At 45.5% G+C, this 24,210-nt stretch overlaps 1 protein-coding gene across 1 annotated transcript in view; it reads right to left on the bottom strand.

Moving 5' to 3' along the window:
• ADAM12 (ADAM metallopeptidase domain 12) overlaps window positions 1–24,210 on the bottom strand; it is a 175,481-nt gene that overhangs the window by 21,305 nt on the left and 129,966 nt on the right. The window contains exons 12-14 of the mRNA XM_063405105.1: window positions 8,534–8,711; window positions 3,720–3,809; window positions 2,253–2,448 (exon numbers count right to left, since the gene is read on the bottom strand). Coding sequence (XP_063261175.1) covers window positions 2,253–2,448; window positions 3,720–3,809; window positions 8,534–8,711 — 464 coding nt within the window. The remainder of the gene's footprint in view (window positions 1–2,252; window positions 2,449–3,719; window positions 3,810–8,533; window positions 8,712–24,210) is intronic.

Genomic DNA, 24,210 nt, shown 5'->3' with positions numbered 1-24,210 from the left:
CTTCTGGACATCTGTAACCTGATGAATAAGGAAAGATGTACAAGGGAAGACAGTAATAAGGAATTCAATATACCAAATATTATTTTAGGAAAAGTTATTGTATTTTCTTCTGCATGGATTTCTCCTACTGAGAAGAAGAAAATCAGGAGAGAATGAAAATGAATTGTGATCTGTTTTTTACTTTAGAGGGGAGAATTTTTTCATTTAAACCACAAAACTACTTCACTCCAACACAGGCAGTTGTTAAAAACAGTTCTAATCAGACACAACAACCTAGTAAAAGGTTCCAATTAATATTTTTGATATACAAAGTCCAGAGATAGCATCTTAGGATGTCAAATCTCACTTTGTGCTGCAAGCAAGGCTGGGAAGATGTGTCATTTCTTTCATCTGTACCATGATATTTTTCTAATATCTGCATGAGCCACCCACCTCTCCTATTCCACCCCAATCTGCCAGCTCATACTTCAGCCAGATGTGTGACAGAGCAGTGGATATTCACATCCCCAGTCTTTAAATCCAGAATACAGGCATTATTTGAAGTGTCCAAGGCCAGCTAGACCGGGCTTGGAGCAGCCTGAGATAGTGGAAGGAGATGATCTCTAAGGTCCCTTCCAGCCCAAACCATTCTGGGGTTCTGTGTTTATTTTTAATTTATCCTTCCCAAAACACGGCAAGAATTAGGACTTTCAGTTCAGGTTTGGTCACGTCCCACCCTCCCTATTTAAATCCTTGTCCTTGGGCCTTCCCAAGACAAACCCCAAGGGTATTCCAGTCAAAGTCTGTTTGAACTCTGTTCTCAACAAAACATCTTTCTCATAAACAGGACTGCACCCTGGAGCCTCCCCACACTGCAGTGCCCATACTGACCAGGAAAGAACGAGGGGAGCCCATGGCTCTGATGGAATTGCTGTGTTGGGAAGCAGCCCTGGCAAGGAGCTGCAGCAATTCGGCTCCCTGACCTTTAGAGGAATTTTTCTCAGCCACTGAAACCATGAACAGCCTGACCAAGTAACTCTCCACAGCATGGGAAACTGGTTCAGGAGGAGATCTTTGCTTTCTACACGAGAAAACGTCTCCGTATCCAGGGATTAGAAGTCCCAGTCTGACTAAGACTGGAGGCTATAATTGTCCATGGCTCTATGAGCTCATATCAACCCTAGGACGCGCGTGGGATTCGGGGGAGCGGAGCAGAGGCACGGTTTGTTCCATGTGAGGAGTTTAATGTGGAGCTGGAGCTCCTCCTGAACGTGTTCCTACACCCACGTGGCCAAGCTGACCTGCTGTCTGTACCACTGGGGCTGGCTCTCGAGATGCTTCACTGCTCTTTTAAAGGGAGATTGCAAAAAAGTCCATGTTCCCCGGGAAGGAAACAGATAAATTCCTCAGCAGAGTTCTGGGGAGGGTTTTGACCAAGGGAAACATCTGTGTGCCATTCTATTGATACAGAAGTTTTGGAGCAGAGTTAGAGATGCTGAATTGAAAGAGGATGGAAAGGTTAATTTAAAAGAAATAATTACACCTACCCCTAAGTAATGCTTCTCCTTAGCAGAGGTAAATGTTTTTCAAATTTGAGATGGAAGGTCACAGATGCTGAGGGAGACATGATTTGGATTGATACCAAAACGCTGAGTTAATACTTGCATTGCAGTGGAAGGGTCACAGGGCTTTATAGAAAGGTGAACAGCTTTCCTGGGATTCATGCTGAGAACAACTCCAGAACTCATGTTACCAGATTTCTGCAAAAAGGGAGCAAATTCCCACAGGAGAATAAAATCCCTTTCTGCTTCAGCGCACACCCTGCTAAAAGCACTGTCAGGAGGCAGCTTCCAGGTGACACCAGCTAGTAAAATACAGACAGTGTTCCAGGAGCCTCGTGTTCGTGTCAGAAGCTGAGCCCTGGCTGGGGATGCAGCAGACACATCTGCTTTGCAGATGAGCTGTTTGGAACACAGGAGGAAGCTCACACAGCAGCCTGCAAAGGGCTGTGATCTCAACCTGCCAGGAGCGTTCAGCACTCTGTGGGGTGACATCAGGCCACATCAAAGTCAGGAGGAAATGACTGGTCTAAGTTCACCCATCCATTTGCAGCACGAGCCTCGTTACGTCCCGCCGCGAGAAACGAACATGACAGCGAATCAAGGATGGAATGAATCACCCCGGGATCCCCTCGTTGTTCCAACAGCTACAGACGGGTGCTGCATCCCTCAGATCCATATTCCCCCCTCTGTCAGCCCTGTGCTGGCACTCACCGGGGCCCCAGAGGGTGATGCACTGCTGCTCGTGGGTCTGGCAGATGCCGTTGTAGCAGTAGCCGTCGGCGCCGTGGCACGCGTGCCCGTCGTGCAGGTACACGTTGGCCGGGCACTGCGGGCTGGCCCCCGTGCAGAACTCGGGCAGGTCACAGGAATTGCTCGACTCTCTGCACGAAATCCCCGCTGCCTTCAGCTGCAAAGCAAACACAACTTCAGCCTGTGCCGTGGCTGGGTCAGCCGTGCAGCACAGCAATGGATCTCTCTGCTGGCCGGGCCCAGCTGACTGCAGAGGACAGGGCAGGGATTCCAGAGCTGTGGGTGCACTGGTGTGAGCCTGCAGCAGGCTCTGGCAGCAAGGAAGGACAGAGGAAGCTCACATGGCTCAAGACAGAAGGCAACCCCAGCCCTGATGGTTGCAGTGTGGCTCCTCCATCGTGTCTGAACAAAAAAAATGCTGGAAAGGAGAGTCTGGGCAAAAATCAGATCAGAGACCTTTCCATCCAGGGCAGCTGACCACAGAACACTGTGCTGTGTTAGGACTCAGGAAGCCACCAGCCCACTTGACTGTGGATTCAGATGCCCAACAATTCCCAGGCTGGAAGGTTCAATCGGATGATTTTGAATAGGTCTTGAACCTTGACGAATCTATGGAGTTATATTTCCTCAGGGAAATGTTGTTGTGATGGGCATCAAGATCTCCTCAAACTGAATTACAAGACTAGACCATGTAATTGTTTCTGTCCTGTACTGATTTCCATGGATAATGATATTTTTTTTGGAACTGATGGTGGGACGTGCCAGTCTGGACATCCACATCTCAACAGCAGCCACAAAAACCAAAAACCAAAAGTTGGGTGTGCTCTGGGAGCAGCCCTGAATTTTAATCACATTGCCTTTGGTAAAATGTCACATTTGACTTTGCTGAAAAGCAATTCCTGTCTGCTCCAAGCTCGTGGGTTGCCACAGACACGACGGCAACTTGCTGGATGATTTATTAGCCCATGGGCAAGGGAGGGTCTGAGAATTCAAGCAGGTAATGCCTGTGGCAAGCTGGCTTTTGTAGAGTGTTAGGAGACCACAACAGCTGATGATCTGCTATTAAAAATACATATGCTGTTGACAGAATTAATAATTTAGGAGACTTCCCAAAAAAACAGAGAGTTCAGCATTTAATGACTGCTTGCCATTTAAGAATGAGAAAAATTAAAGCACACAAAAGTTCATGAAAAAGAAGTTCTGCCTGAGCAACTGAAGCATCCACAAAAAGCACAGAGACAATTTAAAAGATCTCTTGATCTGCTCCTTCAATAATTTATATTTTGAGCATTTTTCAACTGCTCACATGACATGCAAGTGTCTTAATGCTGATCAATACCATTTGCCTTGTCCTCCATGCACTGAAGCAGGGAAAACCGTGGCATCCTGCCCTCCCCACCCTGAAGAGAGCCATTTCCCGAGGTTCACCTGGCAGTCCTGGCAGCAGAGCCCGTGTGCACACACTGCTCCCGGCTTCAAGGCACAGGTGGTTGCGTTGCAGCACCGGTTTGTACATTCCTGCATGGATTTGGAGGGCAGGTTTAGAGCAGACAACGTTCACTTCACAATGAGCTGTAAATCAAGAGGCTGCCTATAGCTCTGCCAAGAAAAGCTGGGCATGAAATCATGAATTATGCATGAAATTCGACAACCTGATCCAAACCGCCTTGTCTGCCCTCAGATTCAACCAGCCAAGTAAGTGTAGTGAAAGCAGAGAAGCTGCTGAGGAGGGCTGGTTTATCCCAGCCATGGATCTCATCCCAAATATCACAAACAACCCGAGCATGCTGACACCAACCCCGACAGAGCACTGGGGTGTTGTATTTCCACAGGAATCACTGGAATGATTCCACTGCCCCCAGAGAGGATCCAGGAGCTTGCTGCAGTTGCTGAGCATCACGATTACAGCTCTATTTTGTGATAGCTGCTGGCTGGGCTCCTGCTTGGATGGAGGCTGGGGTTGCCACAGAGGAAGACAACGACACCATTCCATGTAATCCCTTATCAGAGTACACCAGTAATGGAGCTCTGAGATATGGAATGAGCATGAATTGCAGCCTCACTCGCCCATACATCCCAATTTCACACTGGTGGATTAGATGGTGCCGTGTGTGGGCTCCTGCAAAGTTTATTGTCAGTAGAACGGGCTCGTAAGGAGCCTCAGAAAAGAATGGATTTGTTTTTCCAAGATAATGCCCACAAGCTGCAAGTTACACCAGCTGAGCTGGAATCTCATCTCTCTCACAGAAAGAGCAGCAGATCAAATTGCTCTTCAGCTGTGTTAAGTCTGTTTGACTTAGCAAGGGATCACTAACAATACAGGGAACACAGGAAGAACGAGTGGGTTAGAGTGATGTTCACAGCCCCTGGTTACTTCTCTGGCTTCTGAAAGTTTCCCAGCTGGAAGGCAGGGCCAGCACTGACTCACCAGCAAAAACCAGAAGGATTCTCAGCATTTCACTGCTTTATAGGTAATATCTTCCTGGATGAACAAAGCCAACTGTGCTCTGAAGTAGAGGAACAACTTCCTGCTCCTATTTTTGATCACAGGAAGGCAGCAGGGTACAGAAATATTCCTGTGCAGCTGCTGCATGTCAGGAGTAACATTCCTCTGCACGTTTTATAAATTCACCTCCAAAATAATCTGAGATAAGCAAAGTGCCAGCCCCATGAAGGTCCTTGTGAAACAGTCAGCTGCAATACCCCATCCTCTGGCCCCACAGCAGCTTCGGCATTCCCCAGGCAGACTGGGATAAAGACACAGCTCTTGGAGTGGTGTTTCAGCAGCCTCTGAAATTTCCAATTGCTATCTCACTTATTGCTCATTGGAGGAAATGAGCTTGGTAAATAGTTTTTGTGCCCGGGCTATCAAATTGTCAGGAAGGATTTTAACATAAACAAGTGAAAAGCCAAGAAAGGCTCACCAGGTTTTTGGAAGATAGAGGCTGCCACCTGAAATTACTGCTGTGCTGGAGTTTGTTGTTATTATTGTTATTAGTTATTATTGATAACAACAGCAATGATGGGAGGAGGTTTCTCACTGTGGCTCTCCTGGCTCTGCAGAGGAACCAGAGCAGCCCAACCCCAGAACAATTCCAGCACCACCTCTGTGATGTCAGGCTCTGTCCTCTGGACAGGGCACCTGGTTTTCACCCTCTCTTTTCTAGGAACACAAGACAGACCCCACTGGGTCAGCCCATAACTCCTCTTTCCTTGTGTCCCCCTGAGAGCAGCCAGCAGGAGATGTTTAAGGACATTGGCACCTTCCCAGTCTCCTGCCTTTCCCTTGGCTCCACGGGCATTTTTAGCATCTGTAAGAGTCAGAGTAAAGGAACTCCCAGGTACAACACAGCCAGGGGAGCAGCTCCTTCTGCTTGTTGGAATCCTGCCATTTTCTAACTTCATCTGCTCATTTCTCATGGGGGACAATCTCTCCTCACTCACCTTCCCATTCCCCTCACGATTTTATCAGCTTATGCTGCACTTTCCTTCATTTTCTTCTTTTCCAGCCAGAGCCCTTTTGAAACTTTGAACCACCTTATTGCTTTTCTCTCAATCTTTTTTCACTCTGCTTTATCCTCCCTGGGATCAGGGAGGGGTAGGGAAAACCTGCACAAGCAGTTTCAGGCACAGCAGATTTATAGAGGTCTGCTGGTGCTTTGTTTTGTTTTCCTATTTCTCCCCTAGTACTTTCTAACAGCCTATTTACCTTTTAGACCACTCCTGAGCACTGGGGCTGACATTTTCATGAGACTATTTATTGCCACATGAAGTCTTGTTCCTCCATGGTCAGAGTCAGCTCAGAGTCCATCATCTTCTTTGTGTTTCTGGAATGTGCATCACTCCTCAGTGGGTCCCATTTCTCATCTTAATGCCTGTTCCAGCTGCCTCAGAAGGTTTCTCTGCAGTCCTTCACAGCCAGTTTTCATCTCTAGCAGCCTAACTAATATCATCAGCAAATTAAAGACCATTCCTCTTCCCAGGCTCTTTATGAAAACGCTGAGTTGTGTAGTCCCCAGGACACACCTCATGGATACAGCACAGCAGATCACCTTCCACCACATGAAATGGATGATTTACACCTCGTTGTATTTCTTATCTTTTAACCCAATTTTTGCCCATGCAGTTTTCTCTCCTTTACAGCTGCTCCATCTCCCAGAGAAGCTTTGGTGAAAGGTCTGGCCCAAAGCCTCTGTGAACTCCTCACAGGCTGCAGTGACAGCCCTGGCCCCTTCCATCCTTGTTAAGCCCTTCAGAGCACTGTGATGGATTTGTAAGACAAGATTTTGTAAGACAAGATTTTGTAGGACAAGAGTTCCTGGCACAAAATCCGTGTTGACTCATCCCTGGCATGTCACAGCTCTTTGGGCACTTGCTCCTCATTACATTTGGAAGTAATTTGTCTGACTTCTGAGTTAGCAGTTTGTAGTTTTTTGTTCCCCCTTGCAGCTGGTTGTAAAAGACACATTTTCATCTTTCAAGGTTTGAGGATTTTTACTTCTCTTCATTCTTTTATCTTCCTAATTGTAATCTACATTAACTCTCCTTCCACAGACACTGCAGCACATCAGGCATTTTTGGCCATATAATCAAAAATTGTTAGGATCACAAAATCATAGAATGGTTTGGGTTTGAAGAGACCAAAACTCATCCAGTTCCTCCCCCTGCCATGGGCAGGGACCTTCCACCATCCCAGGGTGCTGCAAGCCCCAGTGTCCAACCTGGCCTTGGGCACTGCCAGGGATCCAGGGGCCTCCTCATCCTCACAGAAGAATTTACTCCCAATATCATCCATTCCTGGGATACTGCAACACCACGGACAGAACTCAGCTGGTATAAATGACTGGGCAGTGAATTAGTAACTAATCACACAGGTTTTCTGGGACCCCTCAGATTGGAGCAGTAAATCCCAAATAAACTTACTTGCACCCAAGCTGCAGTTTTTTCAATACAACTAGAAAGGCAAAAAAGACAGAAAGAAGAGGCAAATCAAGGCAGTGCTTGCTGACATTAAGTGGCTTTGACTTGAAAAGGTATCGCTAACGTTCAGAAATGAAAACAAGAAAGATAACTGGGTTAGGAAGACATTTGCAAGCTGCTTGCACTCTATTGACTTCAAACAAGGAGATAAGGCTGCTTCCTCCAACCTTGTTACCCTCAGGAGTGAGTGAACTGTCAGGCAATCCTCAGGGCTTGGACAAATCCAATACACTCCACAGGCACATGCAGCAGTGCCTCGCTGTTTTAACTGCCCCCATCTCCTTTGTCTGTAGGTCCCTATTTATCACAGGAAACAAATCCCTGGTCTACTGCTGCCTTTAATTCAGATAATCAGAGAGGAGTTCAATAAAGCCAATGAGGATGGGATGTAAAAGGGATAAGGATGCCAGCTCGGATATTATTTGACCCCCAGGTTTTGCCTATCTCCTGCTGATCCGAGGAGTCCTCTGACATATTCACTGAACTAAATGGAACAATCTTTGAGGCAGCAGAAATCTGTTTGGGAGGCAGTGAAGGCTATTTCTGTTGGGAGGTAATTGGCTGGAGGGAAAGAAAAATCCTACAGTGAAGGAGGGAAAGGTCTTGCACCTAAAAACTGAAGCTGCAATGAAAAATACCTGGCCAATATTAATATTTCTATTTATAAAGTGTTACATATATGGATAGTGAGACCCTGGCAGAAGGTGCCCAGAGCAGCTGTGGCTGCCCCTGGATCCCTGAAGTGCCCAAGGCCAGGCTGGACACTGGTGTTTGGAGCAACCTGGGATGGTGAAAGGTGTCCCTGCCCATGGCAGGGCTGGAATGAGATTTATGGTCCCCTCCAACCCAAACCACTCTGTGACTGCACAGTTTCTATGGTTATATTGACATAAATATAAATATCCGAGTGGCTTCTCATTGACGGAAACAAACCTTCAACGAACGCACGTTCTCTTGAGAAATCCCAGCCAAGTTCTCAAACTTCTTTTGAGTTTAGTGATTAGCTAACGCTGAAAGGAACTTCTAGGAACACGAGGTCATGGCCTCACTGCTGGACAAGCCAGAGTTTGCTCTCTAAGGATGAACTGAGCACATTCTTAACCCAAGCCTTGCCTGAATTTCGGCAACTTGAATACACTCGAGACCCCCTGCACTTCTGGGGTTTAAGCTGATGGGATGGAAGCAGAGAAGGGAGAGTTCCATTTTACACCAAACACACCCAACCCACCCTGCAGGAGCAGTAGCTCCAGGTGCTGCCTCACCTCGGGCTCCCCGCAGTCGCACTCCTCTCCATCTTCCACGTAGCCATTCCCACACTTCTGGCCACCGAAGGACTCCTTGACCTCAGGCAGGTTAAAGAGACACATCCCCACTCCTTTCTCCAGGCTGTTTTCCAGATCCTTCCTACTGCAGCTGCTGAAGACCATGGGGAATGGGTAGCTGGAGAAAAACCCCGTGGAGACAAAAGGAAGGTTGTTATAGGAGATGAAAACCTCTCTCTCCTGCCACACTGGTGATACTTTAGCACATCTGTGCCTTAACCAGAAGATTGTGTTCAGTTTTTATGACACAGAATTGAGATATAGCAATTCACTGTGAAATTGAGCCCAACCCATTATTATTATTATTATTATCATCATCATCATCATTATTTATAATAATAATAATTTCTGACTATGAGTAAGGGAATTTTCCCTTTTCACTTCGATTTGTAGCTGCTGTTAAGGGTTGGAATTGTTCACATTTGAAATTCCTTCTCCCTCTTTTGCATATGGAGTTATAATGCAAATTATGATTGTGAGCCTAAAGAAATGCTGGGTTTGCAAGTAGTATCCTACATTTGCAGGACTGCAAAAGATACTAATCCTTCTTGGAAAATTCAGCCTCAAATGGCAAATTCATTCGTCTTGTTCTGCAGAACGGCAAACTTCCTGCTCTTTTCAGGAAAAAAAAAAGAATAAAACAAAAATCCCACTGTTACTTGATAAGACCGTGCTTCTGCAATTCATCAAAGCTGAGCTTGGGAACTGCATGATTAAAGCAAAGGCAGTTCTTATTTTAAATCTGCAGGGCTGTGAGGACACTGTGCTGGAAGTGCTCCTGTCTGGAATTCCCACTGCTGAGGGCAGGTTCAGCCCTGCTGTGCAGGCACTGCCCACCTCCCATTCCCACACCCAGGCAGTGCCAACAAAACCATCCCAGGCACTGCAAATACCAGCAGGTAACTGGTGCTTTGCTTAATTCCCTTCCTGCTGCTGAATGTTTGCAGTTTGCCTCACAGACGAGAGGCCGGGTGGGCCTGGTGTCCCAAGGGCTGCCGTGACTGCTCTGAGGTGGAATCACTCATGGAACGCTTGGGGTCGGAAAAAGGGCTTGAAGGCCATTTCTGGGTTGGAAAAAGGGCTTGAAGACCAATTCTGGGTTGGAAAAAGGGCTTGAAGACCATTTCATTCCACCCCCAGGGGCACCTTCCACTATCCCAGGGTGCTCCAAGCCCTGTCCAGGCTGGCCATGGACACTTCTGTGGCTGCTCCATCCACAGCCTCCCTGGGCACCCTGTGCCAGGGCCTCCCCACCTTCACAGGGAACAATTTTCCCAAATATCTCCTGTCCACAATGAATTTCATTGAATCTGTGTCACAAACATGTTGTAAAACAGCTTCTCCCCTGAGACTTGGTCACTCCCTGGCCCAGCAGTAACTCAACATTTCAGCAGCTCAGGAGCCACTCTGGCCATTTCCCTTTGCTCACTGCCTGCTTCGTGTCACCCACGTGTTATTGGGATTGTTTTGTGTCACCCACGTGTTACTGGGATTGTTTTGTGTCACCCACGTGTTACTGGGATTATCTTTGCAGACAAGCAGGGTGACAGACAGAAATTCTGCACTGCTCAGCCTCAGACTTCCATTAATCTCCTGGTGCTTCTGATACCCTCAAAAGAAAAGCTTGTTTTGGAATTGATGATGCCCGTAGGTCTCAGAAAGGGAAAATTTCTATTAAAAAGGAAGAAATGTACAAATGCAATAGAGCTTCCTATGCTGACATAAGGAAGTTAATTAGGATCTTCTAGAAGGTTATGGATACATTACAGAACAGAATATATTTTGTGCCTTGTTAAAATTACCTCTTTTACAGTTTCTTTTGCAATAAAACAGCCAGCTCATTGGAAAAGAACATAAACATGAGTCTGAAGAAGAAAATAATTTTCCAATATCACTATAGGGCTTGTCAAGTTAAACTAAACAGTTTTGAATTTCACTGACATATGACTTCAGAAAGCTAATAGGCATCTCCATGTAATAAGCTGATTGCTGGAAAATATCAATGTTTCAGCAAAATGACAGAGTCTAAGATAAATAAAGGAATTTCAGAATAGCGGGAGGCAGGAGCCAGGCTGTTAGCTGGGCCCCAAGGGAGGACACGGAAGGTACTCAGAGTAATGGAACAGAAAATAAAGGCTCTTGGAAAACTACTGACCATTTTATATTGGGCAGTTGGAGATATTCTTAACAGGGCACCACAAACTTCTCTCTTACCCTCAGCGTGACCGGGAAGAAACCTCACAAAATTCTGTGTACGTGACTGAGAACCAGTGGATGTATGTACAACCCTGCCAAACAGCAGGAAAAAACAAAGAAACCCAGATACAGCTGACTGATAAATCCTGATGAGGGCTTGATCAGACACAGCCCTCATATCAAAGTTGAATAAATGAATACTGCATCACCCAGGCAAGATCCTGCTCTTCAGTGGCACGGGTTTGCTTTGATATCCCTGGGGTGAGACAAGGAGACATGCACCTCACAGGGAATGAAACCTGTTCAGGAACACAGCTAATGCAGATTTCCATGTGACACCTCTCAGCCACACACAGACCACGAGGACAGCCCACAGCCAGACCTGTGCATGTCCCAGGGCTGCTCCTCTGCATCCCTGGGCTCCCAGGATCACTGGCATGGACGTGAGGGGGGTCTGGCCATCAGCAGGAGGGCACAGTGCTCTCAGTGAGAGGTGAGACTGTGTCACTGCTGATGAATGAGCTTTGTGTTTCCCCCTGAAAAGGAACTTCAAGCTGTTTCCTATTTTGAACTCAGAGATCCATTCATCTTCTGGCTTTTCCTGCTCCTGACGCCCATTTCCTCAGCTGACATCAGTGCAGCACATGGCACATGATGACATTTCCTGAAATGCTGCTTCTTTACCAAGTGATCCCCAAATAAAGTGATAAAAACCCAGAAATAAACCCAGCTGGTGGAAACAGACAAACTTCAGGGCAACCACACCATGCAAGAGAAGATCCCACATCAATTGGTGCCAGTTGATATTTCATTGGAAACTTGATTGATCTTTAATGGGATATTCAGATACACTACCAGTCTTCTTTTCTTGACCAATAAAGTTCCATGTAACAGCCACAGCACTTGACTGTTGTGATTTTAGGCTGCATTTTGTCTGTCTTTGCAATTTTGAAGCTGCTTCATCAGAAGAATAACATCCCTGGCAGATGGGATGGGAAGGGAAGTCACAGATATCAGATGTCAGGGGCGCTCAAACCAATGTTTGAGTGGCTCTGGAGCTTGTGAAAAGTGACAAAGGAATGGTGATGTGAAAGGAATTCATCCTCTGAACAAATGCAGGGAATTTCCTCCCAGTGTCCTGTAAAGATCTCACCTGGAAGGAGCTGCCTTAGGCTGGGAGAAGGAAGTGGGGTCTCCACAGCAAAGTCAGTCCTTGCCCTGTCTCCAAGATTTCAGTGATACCTAAACAGGGATGTTTGTGCTTCCTGTGGTAGCTCAGACACTTACTCTATTGGAAAACCAGCTCATAAATGCCATGGGAGAACCTCCCAGAGGTAAAAATTTCATTAGTAATCTTTATATTCCATTCATCTTCACTCAAGACATTTTCTGTTGCAGATCCTTATATTTTTTTCAGTTGGAAAGAGAAAGGAAACTTTAGTCCAGCCTAACTCCTATTCTAAAATGCTGTGTCTCATACATTTTTTACACTGTCTGAATCTGTAGATTTAATACACAATGGATCATTTTGTCAAACTGCTCTGGCTGTGGGTACAACTCTACAGAGCTCAGATTGTTCCCAGCACTACCATCAGTCTCCTCGGTGGCTTTACAGCAAGGAAAATCACTTCAGTCTTTCTACCCCTCCTGAATCCACAGCATTCCTCGGTGTCTCCTTGGTGCTTAAAAGATGTCTTTAATCCCCAGCAACAAATAGCCCAGTTTCCAACAGAAATAGCTTTGCCTGCTCCTGCAAATAAGACCTTCACAGTCGTCAGAGGATCCCTGGTAATCGATTCCTTGGGAAACAGAGCCTGGGCTTGTCCCATTCATTTACATTTCAAGCACTCCAGCCCTCCAAATGCCACGTTCCTTTAGGCAGTTCTGCATTTAGCCTGCATTAGATGGCTCCTTCCATTAACTAAGTGAAGTGGCATCAGCACTCTGTCAAGTCCCATTTAAGAAGAGAGGATTCTTTGTACCAGCACCTCATTCAACACAGGCTTTTTCCTCTCCTCTCCTCTCCTCTCCTCTCCTCTCCTCTCCTCTCCTCTCCTCTCCTCTCCTCTCCTCTCCTCTCCTCTCCTCTCCTCTCCTCTCCTCTCCTCTCCTCTCCTCTCCTCTCCTCTCCTCTCCTCTCCTCTCCTCTCCTCTCCTCTCCTCTCCTCTCCTCTCCTCTCCTCTCCTCTCCTCTCCTCTCCTCTCCTCTCCTCTCCTCTCCTCTCCTCTCCTCTCCTCTCCTCTCCTCTCCCTCTCCCTCTCCCTCTCCCTCTCCCTCTCCCTCTCCCCATATAAAAGCTCATTTCCATCATCTCTATTCCAGAGGAATTCCTCTTCCTCAGGGACACCACAGGTTTCTCTGTTTCCCAACCAGCATCCCTGAAGGGGTAACACAGCAATTCTGGGAGTTCTCTGTTCATTGCTAAACTACAGGCTCACCACACCTTGAAAACCTTGTGATTATTACGATGATCCCTATCCAATCTCACTTTTTATTTTTATTCAAGAGCTGCAGGGTTTTTCTGAAGGAACTGTATTGTTCTGTCCCAAATGCTGGTTATACACACACACAGACACTGTATGTGTGTACACATCTATTTATGGGGTTCATTTCTTCCAGTTCACTTCACAACCTGATTATTCAGCATTATGGCAATGTTTATACAGAGCCTTTTACCAAAAGACCCTGAAGTGTTTTACAATTATTCACTCAATTAAAATGCACAAGAGCCCCAAAGAGCTCTGTTAAGTACCACCAGACCTCCCTCCCTGAGGTAATATGGTAATTGGAGATTATATTAATTTTAAAAGGGACTTTCTTTTTTTTTTTTTTTTTGAGCATGCTTATGGAAATGACTGTTGGCTAGCTAATTTCCAAAGGTGCAGAAAACTGGGACTGAACTTTGCCCAGAATTCCTGAAAACCCAAACCTGGAAATAGCTCTGGCATCAGCTGTACTCAGGAGCACAAAGGTGCTCAAGAGGGGTCTGAGTCAGAAGCTTCCCTAGTCCAACACCTGAATTCCCAAAACTCTCCATGACAACACTTGTCTGAACTGCCCACCACAGTGACTTTGTGTCTGCTTCAGCCCAAGGACCCTTTGAGATTCAAAAATACGAATATTTACTCTCCTTAATCTCCAAAATTCCTCATTTTTGGCTCACAACTGGAGGGGAGAAGAGCAAAGCAGAACCTTTTACTGGGGGTTGGAGATGTGAATCTGGATTTGTTCAGACTCTGCAGATGTCTGAGACAGAAATACTTGAGTTTTCTGTTGCATATCCCAGTTTTCCATACAAACACAAAAATGGGGGAGAGGGGGATTAAATTAAAGAACAGGGATGGAGTTGTTTTTGTTAATACAGGTGTAAGTAATTTTTCCATGGAAAAAATGGCAGCACTAGAGGGAGCACCCAAGAACAAACCTCTAGAAGGCAGCAACTCAAGCAGCATGAATGTTTCTAGGCCCAGGGAGTTGTTGATTTCAAGGAGCTGTGACAATTTCCCAGCCTCCTCTAACTCCTGATCTAATTGACGTAATTCTTTTGCCCTCAGAAGCATCCCTCTTGGTTTTAACCTTCTAGACATTATTACTGCTCTCCAGCTTTTGAAAACAACTTTTTATGGGCTCCTAAGAGAGATGAGCCTACCAGAATAAAAGTGAATTTGCTATTAGATGACATTTTTTGACACGCCAGCTCTTCTGTACAAGCAAATATGTTAATGAATTAGCAAGCATAAAGAACTTCACAGAATTAGGTGTCAAGCAGGAGATAAAATCCAGTTTTCTTTGATATTGAAATAGGTGTTCAAATACTACAGATCCCTTCATGTAGCAAGTTCTGTCACTACACGTTATTTCCTACACCTCACGTTTTAGTAGCAATTGTTTAAAATTAGACAAGTGCCATCATGTGGAAGGACTTCTTAATCTCTTAATTAGACAAGTGCCATAACATGGGAGGACTTTTTAATCCATTATTTAGACAATGTCTTAATTTCTAAGTACTTTTGAGGGAGAAAGGCACAAATGCAGTTTTTGACCCCTCCAGCACAAAAAAAGGGGGAGCTGAAAGGTATCTGCAGATTGTTCCACACCTAAAGCTTTTGCAAACAGCAAATTGGGAAAATTAGGAGGAGGGGAGGGGCTGGATGAGCCTTTGGGCTCTTGGAAGGAGAACATGACAGAGCTTTGCCCAAGACACCAGTCCCAGAGATGATGGGACACATCTTTTCCAGGTGATTTGGAAAGATTTGGCTAAAAACGTAGAGTGGATTTAATCTACAGATAAAGTATTTAAATGGGAAGTTTGCTTCAAAAGACAGAGCATGTCTGACAAGCCATACTTATTTTTCTAGCCTATTTTTCACTCCCTTGCTCCCCTTTCAGAGTTTTAATCCCTAGAGCATGGATAAAGTAGAGCACAGAACTGGGCCACGTAGTTAGAGATGACATCAAAGCTCCTCTGGCTGAGTTCATGGTCAGGGGCTTCAAAACAAGCCCAGATTTCTCCCACAGCTTCTGTCACGTTCACTACATGGTGGCTCTAACTCTTCCCATAAATAACTGGAATATATCACACTGGTGGTTAATTTAATTGATGTCTGCTTGGATGGCTTGTTGTGCTACACTGGAATTTCCAGGCTTACTGGAAGGAAAGCCTTTCCAAGTAAATGTTTAAACTTTGCACACAAATGCCTTAAGTTTGGTTTAATTTTTCCCTGGGGATGGTGCAGATTTCCAGAATGAATTCCAGCAATCTCCCTTCAGGTGCCCAGATTGGATTGACACAGCCCCAGCTGAGGCTTGACCTCTCCCATTACACGGAAGGCGAAATTTTAACTACCTGGAATACTCAAAAAGGCAGATTTATAACGCTGGATGTGGGACTTCAGGGCAGAAAGCGGCGACAGAACAAATGCCTGGATGGTTCCCAAAAACCCATTCTGCAAGGGAGCAACACTTAATGGCTTCATACAGTATAGACTGTTGTGGCAGTCACAAAACTGCCAAATAAAACATTATTAGCAGTTACTTTCCCTCTGACAAATAGATGGTCAGAGAAGCTTTTTTTTTCTTGGAGGAGAGGCCTGTTGTGACTTTCCTTTGTGTTCTGGGGGTGAAGCAACACTAAACCAATTTATCACCCCTGACAGGATCCTGACTCTGTGCTGGAGTTATCTGCATTGCAAAAGCTCCATGGGAATTGAACTCAGACAACTGTTCTTCCTGTTGGGAACCAGGCAGCCAAGGAAAGGAGCTATAATCAGTTTGAATTTGCCTCTGGCTCATCTTTTGCTCTGTTTCCTTTTAGACCACTACCTCATTAATAAAAACTTGCTGGATTGCTGGGAGTTCAGGTTTCACAATCTACTGCTTAGAATTTGAGGCTAGTCCAATGCTGACTACAGGAAAAGTCAAAAAGCAAGACAGAGCAGAGGGAGGGATGAAAAGGCCAGGTCAGGTCTGGTCCCAGGCTAAGGAAAAGCGGGATGCAGACACCCTGTGCCTGCCAGCAGCTCCCGGCAGTGAAGGAAAATCTGGATAAGGAGCACAGCCTGAGTGCCCTGAGTTTAAATTTGTCACACAAAACACAACATCCTCAGCATGTGACAAGCAAATAAAGACAAATGGTCCAAACCACTGCTGAAGATCAGCTTCCTGCTGATTTCTGATTAGGGAAAAGGTGCTTTGGTTAGTTCCCAACATGATTTTACAATCTGCTTTTGTTCCAGGCAGTTACATTCTAATTTTCTCCCTTGAAAAAACTTGGAATTGATTTTTAAAATGGGCCAGGAGCAGGCAGGGATGGGGGAAAAAAAATCTGACTTTGGGAATCAGATTGATTGAAAGACCTGTCATAAAGAGGGTACTGAGGCTCAGGAGATGGATTTGGGTGAGGATGAGCCTGGACATCAGGTTACCAGATGAAACGACACCAAGTATGGGGAAGTGGACCTCAAACAGGGCTAAACCCAACCAGGAGAAACCCAGGCTAGGGAGAAGGGATTGCACAGAAAATCCTGAGCTGGAAGGGACCCACAGAATCCTGGAATCCAGCTCCTGGCACAGACAGACCCCAAGGATCAGCCCTCTGGATGGAACCCCTGGAGAAGCTGAACCAGTGGGAAGGGCAGAAGTGCCTGGAAATGCCACTTGGTGAGATGTGGGTGATGCCTTGGGAGGGCTGAGCTGGAGCAGACACTGGGCAGAGATGGAGAATAAAGCAGGGATTTATTGAAGCCTCCAGGATCCACCTTGGGCAGGACAGAGCCTGGCCTGGCCACCCAAGGTGGACCCAAAATGGTCACAAAATGGACAAACGGTCACCAGGTCTCGCAATTTTTGCAAGTTTTGGCCCATTTGCATATTGGGGTTTAATTGTCCAATCCCAGCTCCAGGCTGTGAGGTCCCATCCTTCTTGTTCCTCCCTCCAGCCCCCCTTGTTTGTGCTTTTGGGTTGAAAGTTGTCCTTGGTGTGCAGCAGGAGAAGGATTTATTTTGTGTCCCTGCTGTGTGCAGAGCTGAGTGACCCTGAGTGTGAGCTCAGAGCTGCACCCTGGGCAGCACAGAGCCTGAAAAACAGGGAAGATAAAACTTAAAACATCATGGGTGCTGGAGAAAAGAATCTGAGCCCTGCAAAAAGCCAGGAATAATAACTACCTGGGGGACAGGCTCATATTGATTTCACTTAACATCTGTACTACCCGAGCTCCTAATAAATCAGGACTCCAAGACAGGAGGATCTGACTTGCAAGCAGCATGGCTCAATTTTTTGTTCTTTGGGAAGATCCAAAGGAGAGATAAGTGAGGAAAAACAGTGCCAGAAATCAGTCTGAATTTCCCCAGCACTCCCACTTCCCTGCTTCTGTTAGGAGAAAAAGTTCTTTATCCCATGTCACCCAAACCACCTCAGATGAGTGGAAATGGAATTCTTAAAAAAATCCTAAATATATAATAACAAGGATTCACTTTTTCTGCCTTCCCCTTTCATTTTCACAGAGCTGGAGCAAAATAAAATTAGCAGCCACACTGTATTTATTTCATTATTTCAAGCCATGAGGACAGGATGGATCCAGCCATGATCTAAGACCTAGGGATCCTTAATGAGCAAATTAAAACTTTCACTCACAGGAATGAAAGGCTTTTAATAAATCTAAAAAAGCCCCATATGGATCCTCATGACATCCTGGTCTTATTGAATTCCATGGGAGTTTTCCTCCCAGCTCTGGATTTCTCACCTGGCGGTGCCTGGCTGCCAGGGGAGTGTCAGGGGTGGAGATGAACAGAATTTCCATGCAATAAGAGACAGACAGAAAGGCTCTCCAGGACACCAAAGTTAGATCACCTCTTCTTTTTCAGTGCCTTTACTCTAAAACAGGCTGTTTCTTATCTTAATCCATCACTGGGGCTGCAGAGTCACTCATCTGCAAGGCTGAAGTGGAGCCTCCCTGCACTGCTGCCACCAGAACCCCCCAGTAAAACGATCCCAGCACCTTGGGACAGGCTGGGACACCAGCAAAGATCAAGGACGACTTTGCAGGAAGGAATTGTGTGATAAAATTTTCAACGTTTTGCACATCTGTGCCAGGCACAAAGGGCTCTGTGATCCCCGTGACAACTGTGGCAAATGCAGCTGTGGGCACCAGTTAATGACAGCCCTCAGCCCTCCAAGTGCACATCAGCTCCTTCCTGGGCACACAACACACGCTCAAAAAGCAGCTTTCATGTCACCTGGAGGATCTGCCCTTTAAGGGGTGTTTCCATTTTTAAGCCAGGAGTTTGGAACTCATTAACACCAATTAAAACTGGACACTGGGTGCTTAATTCTCCACGCACTGCAGATTTATCCCTGCAGGTTAAAAAGTTTGGGGGTTGTTTTCTTTCTTTTTTTTTTTTTTTTGATGAAACAGAAAGCCAAGATAAAGGGAAATGTCCTCATGTGATTTGTTCTCATGGGTCATGGCAGCAGCAGCACTGCAGGAGAAAAATGTCCCTCTCAGAGCTATATTTCCTATGGATATTACAGCAACAAGACAAAAGGCAGCTGAGCTCCCTCATCCCAGCATCCAGGCCAGGAAAAGTGGATACATCTCATGGCAGAAACCCCTGCTTGTCCTTAAGTATCTGCTATAAATAATCACACCAGGAGTAAAATGTGTTTTCATTTGAGAAGTCACCTCTCTCCTTGTCAGCTTCACTTACAGCAAAGTCATGCTGTCAATCTGTGCGAGCTCTCCTTGAGAATACACCAGCAAAGCCAAATATTTTCCCTTCTAACAGCACATCTACTGAAATGGGCAAGACTAAACTAAATAAAAGGCAATTATCTTTTTTCTTTTCTTTTTTGCCCCATAGTTCTGTGTGCTAATTGTTAACAGTGACCCACTCCTGCAAAGGACTGGGAAAAATTAAATGGATTTCAACCAACACTGCTAATTCTTCAACACAGATCTTATTTATCACAAAAATTAAATATCTCTGCCAGGCATGGAAATTATTAACAAAAAAAGAAGGCCAAATGCCCTGCAGATGTGGGGCTACTTGGAGTGAAGGGAAAGACTGACATAAATCTATTCTGTAATCTCGTGGCTGTTTCCTACTAAAGGAAGGACCAGAATGCAATGTGCTAAATTACTGGGGCAGAGGGATATGTTGCTTAAAGGTTGTTTTTTTTTAAATAAAAAAAAAAGCAGTTGCACTGCTGGCACAACAGACCTAGCTCTGTCACAAGTAATTTATTACATCAGTATATCAACTTTATTAAAAAAAGAAAAAGACAACAAAGAAGTCTGTCTTTGTGCCGAAGCTCAGCTCAGACTGGTCTGGAAACATAAACAGCTTCAGAGTTTAATTAGAAACTGTTTACATCTGGAAGATAATTTCATTTTCCTCAAATTGTAACAGAGGTAATTCCAGATAGTTCTGCTGACTCCAGAGTTTAATGGCTCTAAGCTGCCAGACTGAAAAATGCAAAGTGAGGTCTGAACAGCTGAAAACCGACTGAGTGGGGTCAGGAAATTCTGTGCTAACTACTAATGGTTTGATTATCTAACATTTAACAGCTCTGCAGCTACAAGATGCTGCCAGTCATCTACAGAAAAAAAAAGAGAACCACTCAGTAAACTAAAGTGTCCTTTCCCACACTCTGTTTCTGATTTCTTTCCCATTTCACCCTGACCTTTTGTCTTTTTTTATTTTTTTTTTTTTTAATCTGGAGAGGTGCTGGAAAAAGTGTTTTTCCCTTCCAGTTGATGCTGTTTTCTGCTGCCTGGCTGTGTTCTGGAGCAGTGTGCTGGAAATCCCTGCAGGGTGTGTATTTTCACACCTGGAGACTCCAGTTCAGTCTCTGAATGACCAAAATGAGGGTGACCTTATGTTCTGCTTCCTCAAGATCATTTTTCAAAAAGGAAAAAAGTGATTGAAACTAATACTTAATACCACAAATGGCACAAGCCATTAGTACTTTCCCAATTTGTCTTTAAGAGATTTTCATTATGCCTTATTTATTGAACGACATGTTTATAAAGTAGTTAAATAAATATTCTTTCCATGGCAGTTCAAAAATCAAACAAAAGCAGATGACAAAATCAGCAGGCTCCTCAGAAAACCCTTTAGGACCCAAACCCAGTGAGGCCAGCAGCTCTCCTGGAGCCCTCAGCCACCCTCTAAAATGCAAATATTCCCTTGTGCAGTGTAAAACCAGCACGGGCCTGCTTTTGATGTGCAGCCCTGAACCTCATTAATGGTAATGAGGCATCCACAGGGAAGCAGAGCCCTTCAGCACCATCAAAGGACAGAGCTGGGAACGCTTTTTATTTATTTATTTTATTTAATTACGGGGTGCTGCTCCCCAGACACTGCCCCGGGGAAGGCCTGGAGGAGCTGAACCCCCTCAGCCTGACCCAATCCAGCCTTTCCCTGATCAGAAATCAGCAGGAAGCTCATCTTCAGCACTGGTTTGGATTTTCTGTCTGGATTTGCTCGTCACTTGTTGTGTTTTGTGGGACAAATCTCAACTCAGGGCACTCTGGCTGTGCTCCTTCCCTGAGCCCAGTTCCAGCAGCAGAGCTGCACTCCTGGAATTCCGGACACATCCCTGAGGGATCCTCATCCTGCTCACCCTCCTGCCTCCACAAACCCTCCGGGTGCTTCCCACCTCCTGGATTTCCACACAGCTCCCAGAAGTGCTGCTCCAGCTCACCAGAGGGGGAGGCAAACTGCAGCACAGGGGCACAGCACGCTGGGGTTTGGGTGCACAGGCAGATTTCTCTTCCCAAACCCACATTTGCACCAGAAATATCAGAAGGTTTGGGACAGAGACCAAAACACAGAGGGAATTCACACCCTGTGACCAAACACCTAATTAATGGATATTCACTAATCCAGGCTGTGACACCTCACTGGCTCTGGGGAACATTCCAGAGGCATCCTTGGACCCCAAAATTTGGGAAGAGGGAGTGCTCTGATGCTGGACTCCTGCAATAAGAGCTGCACGTGAGTGCCAAAGCTTCTGCCAACCTGCCTTTCCACTGAGCACAAACTCCAGAGGAATATTCAAATATCTCTGAGCACTGCAGGGATGGAATCAGAGCCCTTACACCAGGAAAATCAGCAAGACCTTCCACAGTACGGAACAAGCATGAAATGGGAAGAGAAAACAAATAAAGAGCTATTTTAGACGTCTCTGATAATATATTTGCTACCACAGAGGCTGTCAGTAGAGGGGAGCCAATAAAACCAGCTTTTCCCTGCCAGCAGAAATGGGTGTTTATTTATAAAAAAAGCACAAAATAAAGAGTGATGCACCCTTCCTTGGCCACTGAAGATAACACATGAAAGCAAAGCATCAAATGAACAGTTCCTCACTTGCGGTAGAGCTCCCTTCCAAGAAAATCTTGGGAATTGGCCTGTGGAGATCAAATATTTCCTAAGCTCATCCTGGGATGCCTGGACAGTTCCATGGAGCAGCCACCCCCAGGGAGGCAATCAGGAATATTCACATTTGCTGGATCTCCTGTGCAACTCCTGGTGACACTTGGAGCTCCTCACAGACATCTGGCACTGCTGCTCAGGAAAAAACCACTCTGTTCCCACTTAAATATTTTATCTCACCTTAATTACTACTGATGTACTCAGTGTTCAGTGCAGAATATCTAATTGCTCCTGGAGGGAATTAAACCCCAGTAAGTGCCGAGGCTCTTTTGCAGTGGTACCTGGAAGAAGCCAACCTGATGGTCCTTCCCATGGTGAATTTTCTCCCATTTCTCCTCAGCAGTGCCTAATTGGAGTCATTAGTTTAATTTGGGACTGTCACTCAGCTGAGTCTGAGCAGATCACCTTGGCTCTCACTCTCATTCACAAATAGGCAGCTTCCCGTTGCCTCCCTGCTTTAATTCTAACATAAAGGTTTTAATTTTACTTAAAAATTTACTGATAACAGCGTGGGGGTTTTTTGGGACTGGTTAGGAAAATGTCTTCTCCAAATTACAACAGTAAATGAACCCGTATTTTTCTACTTAGGATTTCTACTCTGCTCTTTCTGTGTTCCTAATTGGTCTCCTCCCCCAGACCCTGCCTCCAAAAACTCAATAATTAAAGTGAAATTGTGTACTGAAAGGCAATTACTCAAAATTAGCTGTTCTTTTTCTCCCTTGAGGCACCATTCCATACAAATCCTCTAACAAAACAATCTATAGCTGAGAGGTTAAATTGATCTCATTTCTCCTTTTTCCCCACTCATGGTCATCGCTACACAAAGCAGGAATTTCTACCAGCAGTGCCACAGCCCAAGCCCCACTTCCTATAACACTCATATTTATCTGAGTAAATTCCATTTAAAATCTGAGTGAGAGAGAAACACGGAGTGACTTTAAATTCTAGCTGTGAAAATTGGAAATGGGAACTCAAGATCCAAGATAAGAACAGGGGGAGAAAAAAAGGCAGGCAGAGGGGTTCAATTTGTTCTTGACCTTTCACAAGGAGCAGCACACAGAAGGAACAAGACAAAGGGGAGCTGCTGTGTGGGGCAGTATCCTGAAGAAGCTGTTTCCTCCTTCCTGTGCCTGCCCAGACCTTCCTGTGTGTCATCAGGGGATCTAAATCAGAATATGCCCTGGCACTCTGGGAAAAGAGGAAAGCCAGGTCTATTAGGGGCCAAGATTAAAATTAAAGTTTCCCAAGAGATGTTCTTTCATTCAGAGGTTTGTTAAGCAACTATCAATAGCCATGCTCTCTCACACATCAGATTTTTCACTTCTTGAAAATTTACCACTCATTACCTGTCTTGGAAAATAGCCTATACAGCATTTATATTGTCCTGAGTATTTTAAATTATTTTGCATTTATTTAATCTTTTCTCTGTTGTGGGCTTTGGGGAGAGCCTCACAGATCAATGTGAGGTGTTCCATCTCATAATAAATATATTGAGAAAGCAATGGGGTACAGGGCAGTAGGACAGACCTGAGAAAAATCTGCCCCATTCCCATATCCAGGTGCAAAGGGGAACACCACAAAGCAGCCCTTTCCCCCTTTTCCACCAGCTCGTGTCTAAGGGAAGGCAAAGACAGATGGAACAAAGGGCTCTGTCCTGGGAGCATTTCCTGGGATGATCCAGCAAGAAGGAATGAGCCTGGGAAGAGGAAACACTTCCAGCAGGGGCCAGTGAAAGAGGATTTTGGTATTGCAGGTATGGGTATCCCACAGGGAAAAAACAACTGTAGGATTGAGGCCTTAAGTTTTATCTTCCCTGTATTTCAGGCTCTGTGCTGCCCAGGGTGCAGCTCTGAGCTCACACTCAGGGTCACTCAGCTCTGCACACAGCAGGGACACAAAACAAATCCTTTTCTGCTGCACACCAAGGACAACTTTCAGCCCAAAAGCACAAACAAGGGTGGCTGGAGGGAAGAACAAGAAGGATGGGACTTCATAATCTGAAGCTGTAATTGGACAATTAAACCCCAATGAGCAAATGGACCGAAACTTATCAAAGTGTGAGACCTCGTGACCTTTTGTCCATTTTGTGACCATTTTGGGTCCACCTTGGGTGTAACCCTGACCAGGCTCCTGTCCTGCCCAAGGTGTACCTTAAAGGCTTTTCAATAAATCTCTGCTTTATTCTCCATCTCTGTCCAGTCTCTGCTCCAGCTCAGCCCTCCCAAGGCATCAGGATCAGCCTGTGAATGGGCTTGGTGAAACTGCCCAGCCTTGGGGAGTCCTGCTTTCATTGACCTCACCTAATAAAAGGAAATTTTCCCCCTTTCCAGGAAAGGCATCAAGGAGCACTCCCTGTAAGAGGCAAGGAAGAACAAATTTCCAGTGTTCACTTCCCTGCAGACGAATTCCCTGTGTGGATGCCCTGCCTGGAAGCTAAAGGAGCACAGCACTCAAGGACACAGGGAAAGGGGTGAGGCCAAGTCCA

The sequence above is a fragment of the Prinia subflava genome, chromosome 9, assembly GCF_021018805.1.
Source record: "Prinia subflava isolate CZ2003 ecotype Zambia chromosome 9, Cam_Psub_1.2, whole genome shotgun sequence".
In the NCBI taxonomy this organism is placed as follows: domain Eukaryota; kingdom Metazoa; phylum Chordata; class Aves; order Passeriformes; family Cisticolidae; genus Prinia; species Prinia subflava.
The sequence above is the reverse complement of the archived record's forward strand: the minus strand, read 5'-3'. Positions and strand labels throughout refer to the sequence as shown.